General features: G+C 44.7%; 1 protein-coding gene across 3 annotated transcripts in view; it reads left to right on the top strand.

Moving 5' to 3' along the window:
* The window catches only part of MACO1 (macoilin 1), a gene marked incomplete at its 5' end in the record, with an annotated part of 55,630 nt that extends 35,758 nt beyond the window's left edge, over window positions 1-19,872 (top strand). For 2 of the 3 annotated variants that reach the window (XM_080921802.1, XM_080921804.1), the window contains 5 exons: window positions 10,244-10,402; window positions 10,894-11,076; window positions 13,096-13,216; window positions 14,513-14,687; window positions 18,060-19,872. In XM_080921802.1, coding sequence (XP_080777928.1) covers window positions 10,244-10,402; window positions 10,894-11,076; window positions 13,096-13,216; window positions 14,513-14,687; window positions 18,060-18,262 — 841 coding nt within the window. In that variant the 3' untranslated portion in view covers window positions 18,263-19,872. The remainder of the gene's footprint in view (window positions 1-10,243; window positions 10,403-10,893; window positions 11,077-13,095; window positions 13,217-14,512; window positions 14,688-18,059) is intronic. The other variant, XM_080921803.1, reaches the window with a different exon arrangement.
* Window positions 19,873-22,651: the final 2,779 nt, after the last annotated feature.

The following is a 22,651-nucleotide window of genomic DNA, read 5'->3' as shown; positions in this document are numbered from 1 at the left end:
GTTTGAAGCCTGATATGTTTCTCAGGTACAGAGAAAATATTTTAACTTTACTTGAGGTCATGTAGCCTGTAGGGATACTTCTGCATCGTGACTTCCTCTGTTTGCTCTTTACAGCAGTGGTTCTCAACCTTCCTAATGCTGTGACCCGTTCACACAGTTCCTAATGTGTGGTGACCCCAGCCATAAATTATTTTTGTTGCTACTCTGTAGTTATAATTTTACTACCATTATGAATCATAATGTAAATATTTGTGTTTTCCTTTGGTCTTGGGGGCCCTGCGATAGGGTCTTTTACTTCCCAAGAAGGTCACTACCCACAGGTGGAGGATCATTGCTTTATAACATCCTAATGCCCATAGTAATACAATGTAAGGCCAGTGAGGGTAGAGGCTTTCTTTGCATTTGTCCTTGGCACAGAGGACGCATTTGAACTGGAGTCTCCTAATTGATCATAATGCAACTCAAGGCCTTGCTTTTTAAATTTTTAGTCAGTTTTCATGTAGCTAAGGCTATAACTGGGGATGGTATTGAACTCAATGGGCCTCTCTACCTGTGGAGTGAGTGCTGTGATTACAGGTATTTGCTGCCATACCTACTAATGTATGTTTCAAAGAACCCAAGATTTTCTGTAAGCTGGGCAATAACTGAGCCACAGTGTAGCTTCTCAAGGTCTCTGGGGTTAGGAAATCTTGACAGTACCTAGGAAAAGACCTTGTTGCTTTTGGGGAAGTTGATAACAATTTTATTTAATAAAAAGGAAAAAGGGAAAGCAAAGCTTTGCACTGCCATTCTCTTTTGTTCTGGGTTCTAGGAAGTTTTACAGTTGGTCATCTGTCCCTACTTTTTCTAGAGGTGGGCAATATAGGAGGTGAAAGGAACCTGCAAGTTGCAGGGAGAGGACCAGGGCAGAACCCTCTGGGAGTCTGCTGTCCAGCCAGCCTTTCACACCCCTGTCAGTTGGTTATATCTAGGACAAAGGATTTTGTCGCAGGCCATCTCTCCGCAACAAAAGGGAGAAATCTTCCTTGTCTTCCTTGTCTGTCCTGCTGGGCTTGGCCTTTCATCAGCGCAGGACCTTTGTGTCTCCTGGCAGTGACTCAGGTTCCACTGTCTGTTAGTCTGTCTGTCTCTCCCAGGAAGCACCCGCCCTAGGTGGGGAACATTATCTGCCCAGGAGGTAGAGTCAACATTTGCTTGTGGTTTGTGTTTGAATAAACTTTGCCTGAGTGTCAGGAATAGTCAGTGAAAGATAACCTGGTCTGTGGAAGAGGTGTGCTCCCTGCACACCAAGTGCTCTGCAGGCTGACTGCTGGCTCTGCCAGAACAGGCCTCTGTTTGCAGTGGGATGCATTAGTGGTTATTTAAAATGGCATCTTTCCTAGCTAAGAGATAAAAGTGTGTGAGGTCTTAGAATGAGGACTGCAAAATCCAGACACTTTAGAAGTGCTGGGCAGATTAGATTAAATGGGTTGGAGAAAGTGTGACTAGTAAATTATTTGGAAAGTACTGAGTGGAAAAAAAATAAGCAGTAGATTCATAAGTCTATTTTTAAAAGTTTTGTGGCTTTTGTTTATTTGTCTCTTTGGAAACAAACTTAATTTATATTTGTCTGGCACTATGTCTGAGCAAGTATACTTTGGCAGACCTGATTTATTTTCATTTCCTGCTCTGTCCATAATATTTTAAGCTGCTATAGTTTAACTTGGTTGGTCTTGTTTATATTAATTCACAAGACAGATTGTGCTTATTTTAACCATTGAAGGAAATTTAAAACTATATAAAAATATAATCCTGGTAATAGGAAGATGATTTATACTTGAATAGGGCTATTTGTGACATGAGCACCATGCAGCGTATTAGAAACTAGACAGAAATGAAGCTAAACAGGCTGTTTACCTACCATCCCGTGTCTAACGGCTCCAGCAGGGTAGAAGTGGCCTGTGCCTGGTAGGCACTCACATGAGGAGCCTGGGAATGATAGGTCCTGATGGTCTACCCTGTCCACAAAGCAGATTTTCTTTTCTCATCACAGAAAGCATGCTTTAGTATAAATCTGTGTGCATCTCCAGTTGCTGCATCAATAACTGTTGCATTATAAAGACAGCAAGTTTTTTATTCTGCATATATGCCCGTGCACACGTTAATGGATGCTTGCATGAATTGGAATCTGCTAGTGTGGTTCTAGAAATCAAATTCAAGTCATCAGGCTAATCAGCAAGTATCTTTGTTTATTGAGTCATCTTGCCAGCTCATTTTAAAAGAATTTTCATATAAGCTTATGTTTAATCACATTTCTTTATGATGCTAGTGTTTGGAAGTATGTGGGGAGGCATTGTGGGGTTGGTTTGTTTGTTTTGTTTTGTTTTGTTGAGACAGGTTCTTACAGTACAAGCCAGGCTGGCCAAGAACTTACTCTGTAAATCACACTAGCCTCAAACTTAGATCTACCTGCCTCTCCTTCCCAAGTGCTGGGATTAAAATTTATTATACCCAACATGATGCTAATTTGGGGCACGCATGGCTTTCTTCTTGAAGAACTTAAAAAGTCAACATGTTTCCCTACATGACCAGCTGTGTAAAAGCCTCTGGAATACTTTCTCTGTCTCTGAATATTTTTATAATATTTATTTTTTCACTAGCTTTATTATAAATCAAAACACCACAAACCAAGATCTTAGTGTGTGATTCCCCTCTATATTCTTTAAGGAAAATTAATGTGTTTACCCTTTGTGTTTGTCTTAGTTCAGGTTTTATTGTTGTGCAGAGACACCATGACCAAGGCAACTCTTATAAAGGAAAGCATTTATTTGGGATTGACTTAAAGTTTCAGAGGTTCAGTTCATTATCATTGTGGCTGGAAGCATGCAGTCTGCAGACATAGTGCTGGAGGAGCTGAGAGTTAGTTCTGCATCTTGATCTGTAGACATCAGAAAGAGACAGAATACCACACCGGGCATAGCTTGAGTATATATGACCTCAAAGCCCCCCTTTAACAGTGACACGCTTCCTTCAACAAGGCCACACCTCCTAATAGTGTCACTCTCTAAGGCCAGGCATTTAGATACTTGAGTCTATGGGGGCCATACCTATTTCAGTTTCCACAGTGTTTGACAGAAGATGGGGCAGATACATAAAATATTTTGTAATATAGTTCCACCTAGTAATTAGGTCATCAGGATGTGGTTTGATTTTGGACATTTGTGTCTGGTAAGCAGTTGTCCTACAGTGAGACACAATAGAGTTTCACTTTGGCATTTGCTAAGTGGTGGTTGACAGACTGTATTGGAACAGTTTCCAGTCAGTGTAGGTCTCACATGAGGAGGGTCCTGACTGACCTGTGCTGCCTATGCTGTCAGTGTATGTGATCCATCAGAGAAGTGGAAATTGGTACGAAGGATTATCAGTATTTCTTCTGGGCCTGATCTTTGATTTCCCTAAAACAAGCCATATCTTCTTCAGTTGAGGTACACAGAGACTACTGATGGAGTTGAAGACTTACCTTGATGAGGCTCTTCATTGGCTTTTTTCATGTTTCTCCCTTCTTCATAAGCACATACATTTATCCTATCTCTTAAAGCTGTATCCAAATCTGGCCACTAGTTGTAGGTGTTTGTTGTTTCTAGAGTTATGGCACTGGCCTGATTATCCTATTCTGAGTATTGGGTAGGGACACCAAGGAGCACAGTATGAGGATCAGTGACATGATGTGTAAGAAAACAGTGAAACTTGAGTGTAGAGTCTGTTTTCAATTGTATTACCAGGCCCTGAGACATGTGCACACGAGCAGATTCAACACCAGAATGGCTGAAGCCCAGCACAAAGCAGTGAGCATTACATGAACCATGAGAGAGAATAAAGGTTCCTCCAAAAGGCACTGTGACACGTGGTGCTGGAGTATGCTTGACTTTTGTTCTTTTCATGACTTGTCCTTGAAGAATGGGTAGGATTCTCTGTTCCCACAGTACAGTTAGAGGCAGGTGTCAGTAGTAAGGTTCATTAGGAAACCTGCCTCAGTCACATGTCTGTGTAACTTAGATGTGGTTTTCAGACTCCCCTTTCCTTTCCACTAGCAGACTATAGTCTAGAAACCCCGAGGTCCAGGGGTCCAGCCAGCAGCCCACAGAGACGCATGCTGATGCATGACTCCTACAGAGGCCACAGAGCTGAGTTTTCCATTGGTGAATTCCTGTTTAAGAAAGATCAGCTTGTTCCTCACACGTCTCCACCTTGTCAGAACTCACTACCCCTTGCCTTAAGCATCCCCTGTACTCACAGGCAGACTTTATAAAAGCTTAAGGTAATTGACAGCAACCATTAAATCTTTAAACTTCTGAGGAGTCTTTGCTGTGGTCTGAGAGTCAAGGCAATCACCAAAGAAATACAAACATTTAGATTCTGGGTCTCTCTACCTTCAGGTATTTAAAATACCCCTTCTAAGTGCAGGCACTTGAGAACTGTGGGGGTGTTTTTCTTATCTCACCTGCCTAAAGCTGTCTGCACTCAGTTTCTTCAGTCAGTTTGGAGATTCCCCTTATTAAAATGTAAATCTTCTCCTCTTGAATTTAAGCAATTATCAACTATATAAGAGCTTGGCTTCCTGGATAAGATTAGGGAATAAGTGAGATTAGGGGAAGAGATAAGGATTAGAGTAGGTAAGAGGGCCCTTAGCTTGGCAAATCCACTTCCTAGGTGCTCTGCAGCCTGACCTGGGGACCTGTGGGAGTGCTTCTGTAGGTGGGTCCCAGCTCTGAGGAGCTAAGTGAGTGCTTCTGAGCTTTGGGGAGGCTATCAGGTTTTATGACCTATAACTGGTTAGAAGTAAACAGAAGTGCACAGAACTTACTGCCTGCCCTGTCTGTCCAGAGGGATCCACCAGGCTGGCCCATAGGAGCTGTGCAAGAAGGAGGTACATTTGCTTCCTTGCTAAGCTTGTTGAGATTGTAGCACTTGAAGGAAGAGTTCCTTCATCCCTCAGAAACCCTGGTAAGGCAAACCAGGCTTAGCTCTGAGAAGTGGAGTCCATGAAGGTAGGGAAGTGCTTTTCCCCCTTCCATCCTTACTGGAATTATATTTGAGGGTTGTAAACTATTGGCTGTATTTGGACGTTGTTTTCTCTCCAGTGACTTGCCTCTAGTTTAGGTAACTACTGGCAGTGGAATAGAGTCTTATGAATACATTTGAAGATGTTACATGAACCTCTTAATACTAATCAGATCTTCTTTCTTCACATTAATTAATAAATTATACATGTGGATTTTATCTAGGGAAGTGGTGACCTTCAGCACCAAGGGGGTTAAGTGTACCATTAAGACAAGTTGTCATATCTGCTTAATAAATGTTCCTAGCACCTGTCTTGATTCAGTTCAGCTTACTAATTCACATAGTTTCCCTAAAATTTTCAGCATCCATCATTCTATTAAGTAGACACAACAGTCGAGCCACATCTTACAGAATTAGCAAATAGTTTCCAGGCATGATGGTACAGGTCAATCCCAGCACTCAGGAGACAGAGGCAAGCAGATCTCTGTGATTTCAAGGGCAGCCAGGATTACATAATAAGACCCTATCTAAAAAGAAGGGGAGCAGAGGCTGTGTAAGTACATTATATAGTAAAAATTTTCCTTATATATTTATTATGTATGCATATGAGATGACGTAAGGAGGTAGAGAACAACTCTTTTCATGGTGTGAGTGATAGAACGTGCCTTCACGGGGGCTGGAGAGAGGGCTCGGTGGTTAAGAGCACTGACTGCTCTTCTAGAGGTCCTGAGTTCAAATCCCAGCAACCACATGATGGCTCACAACCATCTTTAATGAGATCCAATGCCCTCTTCTGGTATGTCTGAAGACAGATATGGTGTACTCATATATAATAAATAAATAAATCTTAAAAAAAAAGAAAGTGTCTTTACCCACTGAGCCATCTTGCTAGGACCATCCAGTGGTGTGCTGTGTATCCAGTGCTGTGCTGTGCAGCAGTTTAAGGAAAATGTTCGTGAGTAGGTGAAAGTGAGTCCTATATGTAGGCTGTATATGTGTTAGCCCCTCTTCATGATAAATATAATTACACATATGGAAAGTGGAAAAAAGGCACATAGGAAAGAGTATATCAGTTGTAAGCCAAGTGTGATTTGATTCAGCCTAAATGAGAGGCGTGTGAGTTATTTACATTTATAGATTTTTTTTATGCTGAATGAATTTCATTCTTACAGTAAAAAGTTACACCCAGTGAGATTATAAATCATTTTACCACCTATTTCAGTAAAGATTTGAGCTGTGCAGTAGGCCTTCAAAGCTAAAATTTTCTGCAGTGGCCCATGGAGATTAGTCACTACGTTTTGACTTGTGCTTTTAAGCCAAAATTTTGCTGCACAGTTCAGACAGTCTTTAGCTGGTAGAAGTTTCTTTTGTCTGTATTTGAAATGACTAAGAATTGCTCTTAGCACACTCAACTAATGTCTTTAGGTAGTGATCCTGAAACCCAGGGTTTCTCAGGCAGGGATGCTGATCTTAACTATCATACTTTGGAAAACAGTAATTAAGAGTTGGTAGAGCCAATGAAAGTAGTTAGGAAAAGCCTGAAGCATTTTAGTTCTGTTTTTTATGAGAAAGCAAATTGTTTTGTGTTTTCAAAACAAACCATTTCTCAGGAGGCAGAGCATGTGGATCTCTGAGGCCAACCTGCTCTGCATGTTAAGTTTCAGGCTACCCAGGGCTATGTCTGTCTCAAGGTGGAGGGTAAATGAACTGGTTTCCAGAGCTCAGTGAGAGTTTAATATGCAGGAAGCTCTGGATTCAATCCCAATAGCAAAATCGAGCAGTTTTCCTACTGCAGTCTGACATATCCACACTTTGTGTATAGATCTTGGATGTATACTGCTGAGCATGTATACATTAGAGTATACAGATCTTGGATATATACTTCTGAAGAAGTATACACACACACACACTTTTTTTTTTTAAAGATTTATTTTATTTATGAGTACATTGTAGCTGTCTTCAGACACACCAGTAGAGGGCATCTTATTGCAGATGGTTGTGAGCCACCATGTGGTTGCTGGGAATTGAACTCGGGACCTCTGGAAGAACAGTCAGTGCTCTTAACCACTGAGCCATCTATCTCTCCAGTCTGTATGTGAATATATATATATATTTAACAAAGAAAACATATTCTTGTAACTTCTTTCTTGTTGTATAGTACTGCTGGTTTGGCTTTGACAATATTCTCAGAGAATTCTACTTCTAAAAATCATTGTGGGAGACCAGAGTGATGGCTCAGTGGAAAAAGGCACTTGCTCCCAAACCTGGTGACTTGAAGTACTGGATCTCTCACTGTGGAAGGAGAGAGCATACTCTCAAAACTTGTCCTCTGACTTCCACATGTATGCACACATATAAATATACACATGAAGTAGATAAGTGGAAACAACATTTTTAAAGCATTGTGTTCTGTGTTTATTGCAAATTTCAAGAAATTCCAAAACTTTACTTAGAGTAAATATTGTTTTTTGAAACAGGGTTTTTCTGTGTAACAGACTCTGGATTTCCTGGATTTGTAAAGTAGACTGGCCTAAAACTCAGAGTTTCCCCTGTCTCCTGACTGCTGGGATTCAGTGCATACACTGAAGGCCCAGCTAATACAGACATTGTGTCAGAGAAACATGTCACTTAAAATCAAAGACTGGAAGCCAGGCAGTGGTGGTACTGAGGAGACAGAAGCAGGAAGATCTCTTGAGATCTGGGCCAACTGGTCAGCAGAGGGAGTTATAGGACAGGGAGGGCGCACAGAGACCCTGTCTCAAACAAAGGAAACCACTAGATAAACAACAACAAAACCAAAACAAGATTTTAAAAATGAAAGAAAGTGATAACTACAAAGTTGCTGAAATGTAGCATCTGAAAAAGGGGGCTTTTCCTTCTGTGGCAGTTGGTGGGCTTGCTGTGTCTGCATCTGGTACAGCTTAAGCTGCTGGTTAGTAGCAAATTAGCAGCCATTTGTAATTGTGTCAGGCCTGGAAATTCTAGCAAGTGGGAGGAACCTTAGAGGTCAGCTTTAGATGAGGGAACTGCAAGGCTTGTGTGCAGAGTTGGTCCCAGAGCTGCTTAGGACCCTGATGACAGACCCTCTTCAGACTGCACGCCTCTGTCCCTATGAAGGAGCCTGCCCTTTCACTAAACATGAAGTTCTTCCTCTGTGAGGCTGGCCTCACGAGAAATGATCATAAGCATGTACTTAGGGGATGAACCCTGTGCAGCCCGTTTGGAGTATAGCCCTTGGGTTACTTCAGGTGAATGAAGGACAGCACAGCTACGATCTCAGTGCTGATCTGCGAGTCACTGAACTGAAATGACCCTGGTGATAGGGACAGTGTGGTATGTGTGGACCTGTGACCCTTCCCTAGGGAATGAGCCCTAGCAGGAGCAGCGCTACTGGAATCCAGTCTCTAGGCTGTGCTTCACACCGGAAGGGAACATAACGACAGCGCCTACTGCGTGACTGGGGGCTCAAGGCTCATTTTAAAGTTGTCTCATGGTAGATGGGGAAGAAACCTTCAGTTTTCTCTAAGGGGCCAGGGAACATTCCTAAGATTGTATTGATTTCTGTAGTAGGCTCTGAGGACTTCATAAGTAATAAAACATGTATGAGCTTTAGTCTGTGGATCTGACAGTCCAGAGAGAGATCCCCATTGCCCTCCAGAAGCCTTGTTTCCTTCAGTATGCTGGACTAGAGGCACTGAAGCGTTTTCTCAGGTTGGGGTGGTAGTTGAGAGGTTAAGTGTGGCTTAGAATGAGCCAGCCCTGGGTTGTCCTTAACACCTCGGGAGGGATGGGGTTTCTACGTACAGAAACTCAAGCTAACCAATGTTTGCTCATCTGGCCATGTGTGTGTTGTAGAAAGACTGTCTCTTCTCAGAGCGTCACTTGTAGTGTCTGTCCTAGGTCGGATCTTTAGCTCTACTGTCAAGGGCCAGCTGACCCTTTCCTACTGTTCCTAGTATAGTCTTTCTAAGGCATCAAACTGAGGACTTGTGCAAGCACCATGGCTGCTCATGCCTCTGAGGTTTTAGGTGTGCCAAACTCCATTTAGAACACTGCTCCTCCTCCCTTGCTTCCCATCTTCTGTATAGCCTTCTCCAGATTGCTGTGCTGAGGGTGGGCTGATGGGGAAGAGAGTGGATCCTGGGGATCGTGGGCTGCAAGATTTTTTTACCCTTGTTTCTTCATCTGGGAAAATGGGAAGAATCATTGCAATTGGCCCTTGGTTTTGCTGATTAAATTAGTTCACACTGCTACAACCTATAGAGTGGTGTGTCCAGTCACTGAGGAGTGGCTGTTGTTATTTTAATTCCTAGTATGTGTTTCTTTAATTGTAGCCTTTTTTGTGTTACTATCTATTTTAGTCATACAGCTTTTGGCCCCTATAGAAATTTTAGAGCCTTTCTGTGAAGAAAAAAATTTGATTTTGCCCTTTCGTTCCTCTTACTGCTTGTTTATATATAGACTTCCTAGTGCACGTCACTTAAACAGGTGTTATTATGGGCTAGATGGAGTAAGCAGCAAGGAATGGCACAGTAAGGTAGGTTTTAGCTCACAGTTTTTTGTTTTTTTTTTTTTTTTAAAGATTTGTTTATTTATTTCATGTATGTGAGTACATTGTCATTGTTGTCAGACACACCAGAAGAGGGCATCAGATCTCATTACAGATGGTTGTGAGCCACCATGTGGTTGCTGGGAATTGAACTCAGGACCTCTGGAAGAGCAGTCAGTGCTCTTAACTGCTGAGCCATCTCTCCAGCCCCACAGTTTTCTTAATGTCCCTTTTCTTGAGCCTTAATGAGCTCCTCTGCCATACCAGAAATGTGGATGTTAGCAGAGATGCTAACAGATTCCAGAAATGGACAGAGATCCTGGTTTCTGATAGCCTATGATGGGGGGCACAGTGCAGTCTGATCTAGGAGAGTGTCAAAAAGCAGAGTCAGTGACTGGGTCCTGAATTTGCTGCTTTGGAGGTCAGCAGTGGAGGGGGGACTTTAATGTTTAGCTCTTCTGTTTTTCTCTCCTCCTTTATACACAACTCAAGTAGGTTCTTGCAGTGTCATAGACATTGGGGACAATTAAAAGTTAGCCCTCCTGTGAAGGCAGTCAGGCCATAGAACTAAACACATCACAGTATTCCAGTGCAGACCATTGCCAAGCCCTAAGGCCTCTTCCAGATGAAAATGCTACATTTTCCCTTTCCTAGGCTGGAACAAGACATTAAAAAGCTAAAGGCTGACCTGCAAGCCAGCCGGCAAGTGGAGCAAGAGCTGCGCAGTCAGATCAGCTCCCTCTCAAGCACAGAACGAGGGATCCGCTCAGAAATGGGCCAGCTCCGGCAGGAGAATGAGCTGCTGCAGAACAAGTACGTGCACCTTATGGGCCTTGGTGAAGACCTGGCCTAAGAAAACAACTGAAAAAAAAGGAACACAGACCTCCTGCTAGTCTTAGATTCAATAGGTCCAATCAGTGGTTCTTTGGTCTGTTCCTGCCGCCCCCCCCCTTCCCCCCCAGTGTTCTAGGGCACTAGAATTAACTCTATAGTCGTCTTCTACTCTCTTCCTTACCTTTCTGACCCGTGTCTTCTGCCTGCCTGCTGTGTGGATCACTTAACAGAACAGAGGGCAGGGCTGACTCCGAGTGACATAAAGCAGGGGGCTTATTAGCATATAGAAATCATTAAGTAGTAATGGCCATGTGTTTTTCTCTGGCACACCAGAAGTTGATACTTGGCTGTTCGAACCTCCCATTTACACCTTTCTAACAGAAAAGTTACGTGGAGGCTGTGCTTCTCAGGGCTTATAGTGAATCTGTCTAGTGAGAAGATTTTTTTTTGTCACAACCATTTCCATATAGGTTACACAATGCTGTGCAAATGAAGCAAAAAGACAAGCAGAATATCAGCCAGCTGGAGAAGAAGCTAAAAGCTGAGCAGGAAGCCCGAAGCTTTGTAGAAAAGCAGCTAATGGAGGAGAAAAAAAGGAAGAAGTTAGAAGAAGCCACGGCTGCACGGGCTGTTGCCTTTGCTGCTGCATCTAGGTATGTCCATGTCACTAGAGTGTTTGCTTATTCTTGGCTTTCCTTGTCCCAAGATGGACGTGGGATGGGACAGAACGGTGTGTGAGGGCGGTTTCCTTTTCTGGGTTGTTCATTAGTTGTTTCAGCTCTGCCTGAGCTCACACTGCCCTCCAATATTTCATCTCAGTGACCTTACCCCTAGAGCAGAAGAAGGGATCACCATACTCTACCGTCTACTTTCTGTGTGGTCATTAAGATCTTTGACTGCTTTGAGATCTTCCTCTGCAGTCAGTCCTCACAAAGTTATCAGCGCTTTCAACACAGATGTGGGTGGTCTTAAGGGTCTTTAAAATATTCTTTAGATTAATTTATTTAATTTTGTGATCATAAGTGTTCTGCCTGCGTGTATGTCTGTTCCATGAGTGCAGTAGCCATGGAAGCGAGAAGGCATTAGACTTCCTGGGACTGGAGTGATGGATGGTTGAAAGCTTTCATGTGGGTGCTGGGAACCAAGATGCTGAGTCATCTCCTCAATCCCTGCTTGTTTTTGTTTTGTTTTGTTTTTATTAAGATTTTATTTATATATTTAGTGTATGTGAAATACACTGTCACTGTCTTCAGACACACCAGAAGAGGGTAGTAGATCCAATTACAGATGGTTGTGAACCACCATGTATGTGATTGCTGGGAATTGAGCTCAGAACCTCTGGAAGAGTAATCAGTACTCTCAACCACTGAGCCATCTCTTCAGCCCCAACTCCTGATTATTTTAGAGGGCTAAAGAGTTGCTCAGTTGGCACAGTGCTTGATGTGTGAACATAAGGACCTGAGTTGAGTCCCTATGCTTTATAAAAAAAAAAAAAAACCTGGACCTGGTGGTACCCAGCAGCCATATAAAAAACCATGTGTGGTAAAGCACATTTGTAACTCCAGCCTGGGAGTCTGGAACTAGCAGATTGCTGGAATTCACTGACCAGCTTTCAAGAGATGCTGTCTCAGAAAACAAGGTGGGTTGCTCTTGAGGAGAGCACCTAGTTTGACTGCCTCTATAGCACAAAGACAGAATACAAATTTAAAAATAGCTGGGCATGGTGACCATGCCTTTAATCCCAACACTCAGGTGGCAGATGAAGGCAGATCTCTGTAAATTTAAGACCAGCCTGGAGAGTTCCAAGTCAGCTAGGGTTATATTAAGAGACCTCGTCTCAAAACAAACAAACACAATTTTAGATCATTGTTGAAATGTTCAGAGAGACAAATGTTAAAATCAGGCAGACTTTAGAATATAAGAAGAATGTATACGCCCTGCAGCACACACACTCAGCCTCTCCGATGGAACCAACTATAGAAAGGATTTGAATGCTCAATGTGTAAGGTATGACTGTAATAAGAGGCTGAGACAGGAGGATTGCACGATCAAAGGCCAGCCTGTGCCACATATTAAAAATCTGTCTCAGAAAGAGCTAAATGAAGCTGGGTGGTGGTGGCACACGCCTTTAATCTCAGCACTCGATAGGCAGAGACAGGTAGATTTATGAGTTGAGGCCAGCCTGGTCTAAAGAGTGGGTGTCAGGACAGCCAGGACTACAGAGAAAAACCCTGTCTTCAAAACTAAAAAGAAAACATTTGAAAATTTAAATTACAACTTCTGAGCATGCATAGATGGGTTTTTTTTTTTTTTTTTAAATTCTATGTAAGTATACTGTAGCTATAGAATAGGGCATCAGATCTCATTACAGATGGTTGTGAGCCACCATGTGGTTGCTGGGATTTGAACTCAGGACCTCTGGAAGAGCAGTCAGTGCTCCTAACCACTGAGCCATCTCTCCAGCCCTTAAAGACAGTTTTTGTCATTAGTCTGTAACTGTATACAGCATGACAGCACTTACTGCCTACTGGTGATTTAGAGATGGCTTTAAGTAAAGTTTTTTTAAAGTAAAAACTGCTTTTTATGTGAGGAATTTGAACATATGCAGATTCTGCTTCCATGGTGGTCTTTAAACCAATCTATAAACCTTATTTCCTGTCTTTTTTTTAAAGAGGAGAGTGCACTGAAACCTTACGGAGTCGAATCAGAGAACTAGAAGCTGAGGGCAAGAAGCTCACAATGGACATGAAGGTGAAGGAGGAACAGATCAGAGAACTGGAGCTGAAGGTTCAGGTGAGGAGGGGACAGGGTGGACAGCCCACCACAGGGCACCTTCATCATGCCAGTGCTGTGTGCTCCAGTGTGAAACAGCACCTTTACACCACGCCTCTGTTCATTATCTACAAGACAAGGGACTTAATCTTGTCCTGTTTGATACGGACAGGTTCTAGCTCAAGCTGCAAGTGATCTTGAGATACAAGAAGACTTTCTAAACATAAAATCGGAACACAAACTCACTGATAACAACCAAAAAATGAATAAGGTAGAGATACTTGGGGTGGGGGTTGCTGGGCTGCAGAGACAACTCAGTAGTCAAGAGCACTGGCTGCTCTGGCAGAGGATCGGGTTCAGTTCTCAGCACCTACATGGTGGCCCACAGGATGCTTCCTGTTCTAGAGCATCTGGCCCCTCTTCTAACCCTTACAGAGACCAGGCTCACACGTAGCAAATAGAAACACACACACACACACACACACAAAACATTTACACAATAAAAACATAAAAAAAGTTTCAAAGGGCTGGAGAGATGGCTCAGTGATTAAGAGCACTGACTGCTCTTCCAGAGGTCCTGAGTTCAATTCCCAGCAACCACATGGTGGCTCACAATCATCTGTAATGAGATCTGTGTCCTCTTCTGGTGTGTCTGATGACTGTTACAGTGTACTCACATATAATAAATATTTGTAATTTAAAAACAAAACCAATGTAGGCCAAGCATGGTTGCACATGCCCTTCACTTCATCACTTAAAGGCAGAGGCAGGCAGATCTCTGAGAATTCAAGGACGGCCAGAACTACACAGTGAGTTGCAGGCCATCCTTGTTTACCTTGTAAAACCATGTTTTAAAAGGAAAAAAAAAAAATCCAAGTTTAATACTTACTGACTATATTAACAACTATTGTAAATGGGCTTTCTTACAGTTTGCCTTATCAAAATAACAAACATTTTTGCAATTTTTAGGGCACATTTATACAAATGTGACTACAGCATAAGGCACTGTTTGCAAGTAGCTAAGAAGAGCAGTGTCTCTGCTCTGAATAAGTCTCGCAAGAGAGATCTGGAAGCAGATGCCACTGTTTTCCAGCCATGTGCTCCATACAGCCCACTGGATACCTTTGAGGATCTGAGTCTTGTCTGGGCATTGCATGTACATTCTCTAAGAGCGAAGTGTAAACACACAAGGTATCAGGATTCTCTGTTCTAATGCCAGGTCTATAGGACTGGAATTTACTTTATGAGCTGAAGCCAGTTTTTATATATTGATGCTAAAACTGCCTTGTAATATCAGTGTCTCAACGCTGTTGACAGGAGCTTCGGAAGTACAAAGAAAACGAGAAGGACACAGAGGTGTTGATGTCAGCCCTCTCCGCCATGCAAGACAAAACGCAACATCTAGAGAACAGCCTCAGCGCAGAGACGAGAATCAAGCTAGATCTGTTCTCTGCGCTTGGTGATGCAAAGCGGCAGCTTGAGATTGCCCAGGGTAGGAAAACATGGGCCCACGTGGGATGGCAAAACCCAGAGATCACAGTGATGCTTCAAGTCGACCTCCCCTCAGAGCTCTGAACCAGAGGGCACCTCAGAGTTTTCCTTATGCTGTTTGGTGCCTGGCTAGTGTTGAGACTCAGAGTCAAATCAGTTGATTGCTACAGGAGAATTTTGAGATGAGAGCATGCTGGACTTACAGACAAGAGAGGTTGCACAGTGTTAAAGTCCAGACCTGCTGCTTTACTGAGTATATGCAGCCTGTGGGGACAGAGAGAAGCAGGGTCTAGAACAGGCTAAGAAACTGGCTCACATCACAGGAGCTGGTGTTAGAGCAATGAGAAGGAATGGGAGCGTGAGGTGAGGGTGGAAAAGCCTCCTTGCAGAAAGTACAGGGCCCTTTAAGTTTCAGCAGCTGGTGGTGGCTTGGCCATCCACTCAGCAAAGAACTTCTGGGACCTGCTGGTGTCTGATAACCAATAGACACCCTGGCAGGGACAAACAGTGAGCAAGCCATTGTTGTGGTATTTGTAAGACAGGGGAAAGGGCAGTGGGTAAGGTGGGGAGGAGACAGAGAAGGGAAACACTTCCTTGAATGCAAAGCATTTGAGCAGAGGCTGAGCCCAGGAGCAGTGAATGAAGGCAAAGCCCATGGGCATGGAAGAGGCTCACAGGTCTGCTGGCCCAGGTGAGAGAGGAAGAGCAGCAGCCAGGCCGTGTAGTGGTATCCGGGGGAGAACGCTCAGACTTCCTTAGCACTGACTGGAAGGGTGTGGGAGAGTTCTCACAGAGGTGGCATGACCCGATGAATAGAAAATTGGATTTTTGTCCACAAAACTGATTAGTCACTTAACTGGTTAGGACATAGAGGAGGCCTTTGCATGCTTGGCCTGGTGCACAGAAAGAGCTCTTGAGCCAAGCAGCCAAGCTCTGGAAACAACATCCTGGAAAACCCAGAGTCAATTGGGGTATTACAACCCAGATGCTTAAGATTACTGAGCACACTGGGAGAACTTACTTCACAGATTATATATCTGTCTACCTAACTGTAAATTAAAACCTAAAACATCTGGTAATCTATTTAAAATGAGGTAATGTTATTTTATGAAAGTAACTATTTTTAAATAATGAAAAAAGTGTCATTGTCTTATATTCATCATATTTATTTACTTCCTGTCACCATTCATCTTGTGAGATTTATACTGCATGCAGGGCTTACCAAAGGCCCCACTGTGCTTATTACAGAAGGCAGTGATGCTCTGGTGCTTTTACGTGCAGTGGACCTATGGAGGCTGGACTGCACTTAAGAATAACTGCACTAGGGCAGGCCAGGGAGAAAGGATGGCGGAGATGGGGGACTAGAGAGCATGTGGTACTCACAGGAGTGAGCTCCTGGGGTGACGCCTGAGAGCAGAGCATGGTGAGGAGGAACACGGTCCATGGGGGAGCGGTCCAGAATGGGGAGAGAAAACACGGGGGCTGCCCAGGCCAGGGATCTGGTAGCCCCAGGCCTGGAGGCCATGGAAGGAAAGAGGGAAAGTTAAAAGGGACTATGAACAAATGTACTGAAGAGTGTGGGTCCTCAGGTCTTCCAGGGAGAGTGGTTCTTCCAGCAGCAGCATGAGAGACAGAGAAAGTGGGGCAGAGGCAGAGAGGTCAGTTCAGAAACTGGCGGTGTCTCCTGTCTGAAGGGAAATGCAGAGGGGAGGAGGACGGTGTATGGAGAAGATTGTAAGGATCAGGGCACTGGAACCAAGGCAGAAGAGCAAGGTGGGTCTGGGGCAAGAGGAGGGGAGTAGTGCCTTTGGTCTGGGGCACTGATTGGTAGGTGTTCCTCAGACACTCAGGTGAGGCCCAGCCATTGGTCATTGGGAACTTCAGCCTGGTGATGTTTAGAAAACAGAGAAGCTAAGGAGTTTGTAAAGGCCACTGAGAGGCTTGGGGTGGCCCAGGTGATTGAGCAGAGGCTATTTTGTCTGTGGGCTCACAGACAGGTACTTGAAAAGGTTTCTGGGGATCCTGCCTTGAAATTGAGCATCTCGCCTCCCACTGGCCTTTTTCCTGTCTGGCTCAGCACTGAAGAATGACACGTCTGCTTAACTAGCCCTCTTTGCTAGTCCACTTGGAAAAGATCCATCTCCCTGGCATGAAAACAGCACCTGAACTCTGGGGCCAGGGTGTTGGGCTTTCTGGCATGGCTGTACTCCACTCTTAGTCCACAAATGTTTGGGAAGACAGAAGGGTCCTTGCTCTTGAGGTGCTCTCCTGTTACTAATTTAAAAAAATCAAACGGACATCTGTTGGTGAAAACACAGTAGCTCATGTATCAGGTGCCACCAAGTACTTAATTCATCTGAAGCACCATCGTGGCTGTTTGGTGCTTACCTGAAACTTAGAGGCCCTAAGGAAGTGAGAGTACAGTTCTTTTCTCTGCTCCGATGAGCTGAACAGCATGCATAATCTGTGAAGCCTTGTCTCTCCCCTAGGCTGCATGCTGGGATTTAGCAATGAGAAGTTAGAAGGCATAGATGATGGGTCCATCGCCCGAGGAAGTGGAAGAGCACTATGGGAGTGTGTGTGGGTGCCGTTGCCAGACCACATATAGTCAGCTCCCAGCTCTGAAACTGGCAGACACCTCGACCGTGTGGCACTGCTTCCTGTACCCTATTCTTTCACGGTAAATCGGATGGCGATAATACTCACCTCTTCTGGTTGTGAGGGAGAAGAGGTTGCTGTCTCTAAGCACTGAGAACCCAATGCCACACTGGGCCTTAGCTGCTGTCATAATTATGAAGATAGGGAACAAAAGGGAAAGTGTGAGGTGTGTTGAAAATCTAGGACTGGGACATTGAGATTGATCAGGAAGCCTCAGCTTCAAACAGCGGCACAGGGAGGATGAAGGGCTGAGTTGGCTGATGTGCTGATGCAGTCAGTTGAGTTCTGGACAGAGGTCAGAGGGCATCGTGCCAGCAAGCTGGGCACCAGTCCCAGAATGTCATCTGTTTTCTGTCAGAGAACCTGCTGTGACCGATTGAAGGTCCTGGTTCTGTGTTCCGTGGTTTAATACTCAGAGCCCAGTCTTCCAGAAGGGAACCCCAGCTCAAGAAGTAGAGCTGTAAAACCCTACCCCTTAGGCTGCTGGGTCACTGCTACTCTCTTGTACCCCTGCAAGCTTAGAGCAGGTCAGCATTTTCCATAGTTGGGAAGGGAAATAACAAAGAGTCACAGATGGGCCATAGTGCCTAAGAGTGTCCTGATGTTGGGCACTTAGGAAGCTTGCTTGCTCTGACCAAGTGCCGAGCCTTGGGCTGACCTGGGGGTGTCACAGGAGCTCTCCCTTCTCACTAACGGTAGGTCTTTGATCTTGCAGGGCAAATTCTTCAGAAAGACCAGGAAATCAAGGACCTAAAACAGAAGATAGCTGAAGTCATGGCCGTCATGCCCAGCATAACATACAGTGCCGCCACCAGTCCCCTGAGCCCAGTGTCCCCCCACTACTCTTCCAAGTTTGTGGAGACCAGCCCCTCTGGACTTGATCCTAATGCCTCTGTCTACCAGCCCCTGAAGAAATGAAGGCCAATTGTGTGTTTGCCCAACATTTGGAACCAGGAGGCTTCGAAAAGCAGCGTCTCTGGCAGTCAAGATAAAAAAGTTGATATTGTGTTTTGTGGGACTGTATACGTTGTCATTTTTAAAGGGGGAAATAATATCCAAGTCTGATTAGAACCGCCCGTCAGTTGTTCTTGGAAGTTTTTAGAAGACCTCACAGGACTTTGCAGTTTATTTTTCTTGGCCAACACATTAAAACCATTCTTGGATTTCAAGTAGCCAATTTTGCCTTTTTATGTATTTTTACAGTTTCCTCTTGAAGGAAAAAAAAAAAAACGCAGAGTTTTTTGCTTTTCAACTCTATTTTGTTCTTAAATAAGCAAGAAAATTGCACGTTGTATTCACGGAAGACAACAAAAGCTTAGTTTCTAGCTCGAGAGGCTACAATGCCAACAGCTCTGATTCCATAGCTGTATTAACGACGATTATTTCCATTACAGAAAGAAAGAGTGATTGCCCCTCCAAGGACCAGACAGATTGAAAGAGTGTCACTTAAGCTGAGAGAGACTTAAGGGTGAGGCTGGCTTGCAAGGGTGTGACGGTGTGTTTGGAGTATTGACATTTCCATCGCTGTTAGCTCTAGAGCACATCCAGAGTGGTCTTTGCATTACCTTGAGAAAAGACGTTTCAAGAGGAAACATGATCATTTTCAACTCTCTCTCCCCCTCCCCCCATCCATCATCTGTCTTCTGTTTGTGGCGTTCGCTGCTGATCCTGTGGTACAGCTGGTAGGTGGTTGGGCTGCTGGTCACCACACCACCACCTGGGGTTTTTCTTCCATGGGAAGCACACAGGGTTCTGCCCTTGCTGCCAGTCAAGCACCTTAGGGAGGCAGCCTGGTAGGTGTGAGAGGCCAAACATGGCTGGTTAAAGCCGTGGTCTAGGAGTGGCTCCCATGTGTCATTTGCTGTTTTCTTCACTCTCCTCTCCTCGTGTTCGATGGTTTACAGATGTCTGACAGTCCCTCAGCTCTTGTGCCAAGGAGGAGTGGTTGTTTTTGTTCTGAAGACTTAAACTCTGCACAAAGATACTGGTTCAGCTGTGTATTATACGTTGGTAGAAAGTGTCTGCACAGACCTTTGAAAGTGTGTTAAGAATCAGGGAGCGGGAGGGCAGGGGAGAGGAGGGGCAAAGCAGAGTTGCGTTTTGAAAGCTGGGGAAATTAAGAAACCAAATTGATTGGCTTTACTTCCATGCTGTGTGTTCTGGAAGGACATAGCTCTAAAATTTCCTGTTGATTGGCATGTATATCTCATTTAAAGCAAATTAGGTAGGACAAACCAGTCAGTAAAATTAGAAGTATTACAGAGAATCATCCTTTTAATCACAGGTCTTATTTTGGATTCAAACAAACTTCTAGCTTTAGCCAGGTGTGCATGTGGCTGCCATTTGCATTTTTGAATCATCCTGTGTAAATGTCACCATGAAAGTGTTACTCAGAATTGTCATAGTTTTTTTCCCCCATCTTTGTGCTAAAACATGGAAAATTGTCACTATGTTGATGAGGTTTCCCCCATTCTGCTGCCTTTGGGACACTGTTTTCGTTAAACTTGGTCTTGGCTGCATTCTTTTTTTTCCCCTGTGGGGTTCAAAAGAATAAACATTTTCTTACTGATGAAACTAGTTTCCTGCCTTTTTAACATTCCTGTAGGTAGATGCTTCTGCTGGGGCTGTAGTGACGGCCAGTTTGTCTCAGCTCGTCTCAGCCCAGGTCTAATGGTGGCCGCACACATGGCCCTGGGCAGGAAACAGGCACAGCAGTTAGAGAGGTGCGCATCCAGGAGCTCCAGCTGGTTTGGTTTCTAAACTTAAGGCACATCCACCCTTGTCCACCTTCCCTACTCCCGATCTCCAGTGTCCAAGCCAAAGCTATCTTTTCTTCTTTGCCAAGGCCCCAGCCGGAGTGGGCCTAGGGGTGACTGCTGGAGGAACCACAGCAAGTTCTCTTCACATCACTTTGCCCTCTCCCACTTTCTAGAGTCTGTTTTGGCTACATAGTGACCAATGCCCTGTTAGTTTTTAGCTGTCATGGATGCTTAACCAGCCGTGGTGAGCACTTCCACCACAACCCACCGCCACCCCTGCACACTTGCAGAGGTTTGTCTGTTTTCATCTTAGGCCAGTTGGCCCATGTTCTCCTATCTTGCCATTAATGCACTTGATCTTGGCTCAAGTTTCTAGAGAATTCTTCTCTTGGCATCTCACCTTGTATCCTTGTTGCCTGTTCCGATAGATGTGTGAATCTTGGCCATTAAGGTTTGTGGGCACACCACACTACCATAAGCAGAATTCCCCAGGAAAACCCCTGGGCTTGATTCGCCTTCGCCTCCCCTGAAAGACTGTTTCTGCCCACAGTGCTCTCGACAGCACGGTCTTCACTGCTAGTAATCACAAGCTGTCTTGTTTGTCTGCCGATCCTAAAGCAGCCCAACATCCTAGGATTTCTGATTTATTACATGTCACAAAGCAATGTTTGCCATTCTAGAGAGTTCAATATTTACAGGAAGAATGGGCTGAATGTGTTGTGACTGGCTGAGAACCGTCTTGGGTTGATAATTTCCAAGTGGCTGTTTCATGTCCCTCCCCCTGGCAATCCTTCCAGGAGATCCAAAAGTGAGAAAGACCAGTTGCTGTTGCTCAAACCTGTGGGGAAGGGCTATCCCTCACCCTGTCATTCCCTTGCCCCATGCCACCCAAAAGAGTTGCCATCTGATTTTGGCTTGTGACGAGCACTGAGGAGGGTTGCAGGCCTAAACCTGGTGAGTTTGAGGCCAGCTGTATTATATTGTAAAACTACGTTTCAAAGAAATGATTCGGATTACATGACGGGAACTAACCCAGACTGCCCAGGTGGTGAACTTGTTAAGCTCTCTTCAGGATGAACTGGGGGAACATGTGAGCCAAGCTCACTCATGGTTAATGTTAGGAGAAGGATGAAGAGAGTGGGGGGCATATGGCCCATGGAGGTGCAGCGAGGCCTGGGGGCAAGGGAGATGCCTCTGAGGGGCTCATGTTGGGAATCCCTTCCCTGAGGGACCAGCCACACAATGGTATAGTACAGAATAGAGTTTATTCAGATCATGGGAGAGTTAAGAGGGTGGTAGAGGCAGAGAGAGAGAGAGAGAGAGAGAGAGAGAGAAGAGGAGAGGAGAGGAGAGGAGAGGAATAGAGGATTAGAGGCTGGCCATGAGCACCTGGAGGAAAAGGGGAAAGGGAAGAGGAGGGGTAGGGGTGGGAGAACAAGGCTGCAAGAGAGAGGAGGGGTTAAGTAGCCCCTTTTAGTGTCAGGAGCATACCTGGCTACTGCCTGGTAATTGAGGGGTGGGGTACACCTGACTGTTGCTGGGTAACTGAGAGGTGGGGTTTACAGAATCCCAACAGTTAAGGGTCTTAGATGAAATGCCCCGCTGTCTAGGGCTGTGGTAAGTGCTCCTTGGGTCCTCTCCTCACTGTTTCTTTTTTATCCCTGACCCTGTGTGTCTGTGTGTCTGCACCTGCACATACATGCACCTCAATCCTATCACCTTATTGAGGAAGAGTCAATAAATAACTCACCATGGCTAGAGTTCTAGCCAGCTTCCTCTTGGGTATTCTCTGTCCTACCTTCAGAGGCTGAAGCTGAAGGTGTCCTCATGGTGCTTATGTGGATTCTGAGGACCCCCAACTCTTGTTCTAACACTTGTCCCCAAGTCATCCCCACCTCTCAAGCACGTGCCAAAGAAAGCCATCCCTGTCCGGTGGCCCTGTTGTGCTGTGGTCCACCAAGAGCCCTGTGGTCTGGCTATGCCTGAAACACAGTGGATATCAGCCCCCAGCTTTGCAGCTGGCCCTGTTTTAAGGCCCTCTGGGTGTTGCATCTTTTTTTTTTTTTTTTTTTTTTTTAAATTTAATTTTATTTATATGAGTATACACCAGAAGAGGGCATTGGATTCCATTATAGATGGTTGTGAGCCACCATGTGATTGCTGGGAATTGAACTCAGGACCCCTGGAAGAGCAGTCAGTGCTCTTAACCACTGAGCCATCTCTCCAGCCCTGGGTGTTGCTTCTTGAATCTGTGACAAAATTCAGAGCACTCCATTTCTCCAGGGCCTCCCTGCAGATCTGACCTGACAGCTCTGTGTGTGACGTGGACTTGTGCTCAGCAGCTGTTGGCCTCACTGGCTCAGTCTGTCACACTCACCTGACCCTGCATTTTAACAAGGTCTGCTGCATAGCCTCATCCTGAGTGACATTCCCAACCAAAAGACTCAAAGTGTCATCCCCTCTCTTCCAGTTCAGGCTTTTGGAATGAGCTTAGCTGCTGAGGCCTGACGGAGGTGAAGACCACTAAACCCTCCTTCTTGTTTGAGAT

The sequence above is a fragment of the Micromys minutus genome (assembly GCF_963924665.1).
Source record: "Micromys minutus genome assembly, chromosome: 9".
Classification (NCBI taxonomy): Eukaryota; Metazoa; Chordata; class Mammalia; order Rodentia; family Muridae; genus Micromys; species Micromys minutus.
Note: the sequence above shows the minus strand (reverse complement) of the source record. Positions and strands in the feature narration are given on the sequence as shown.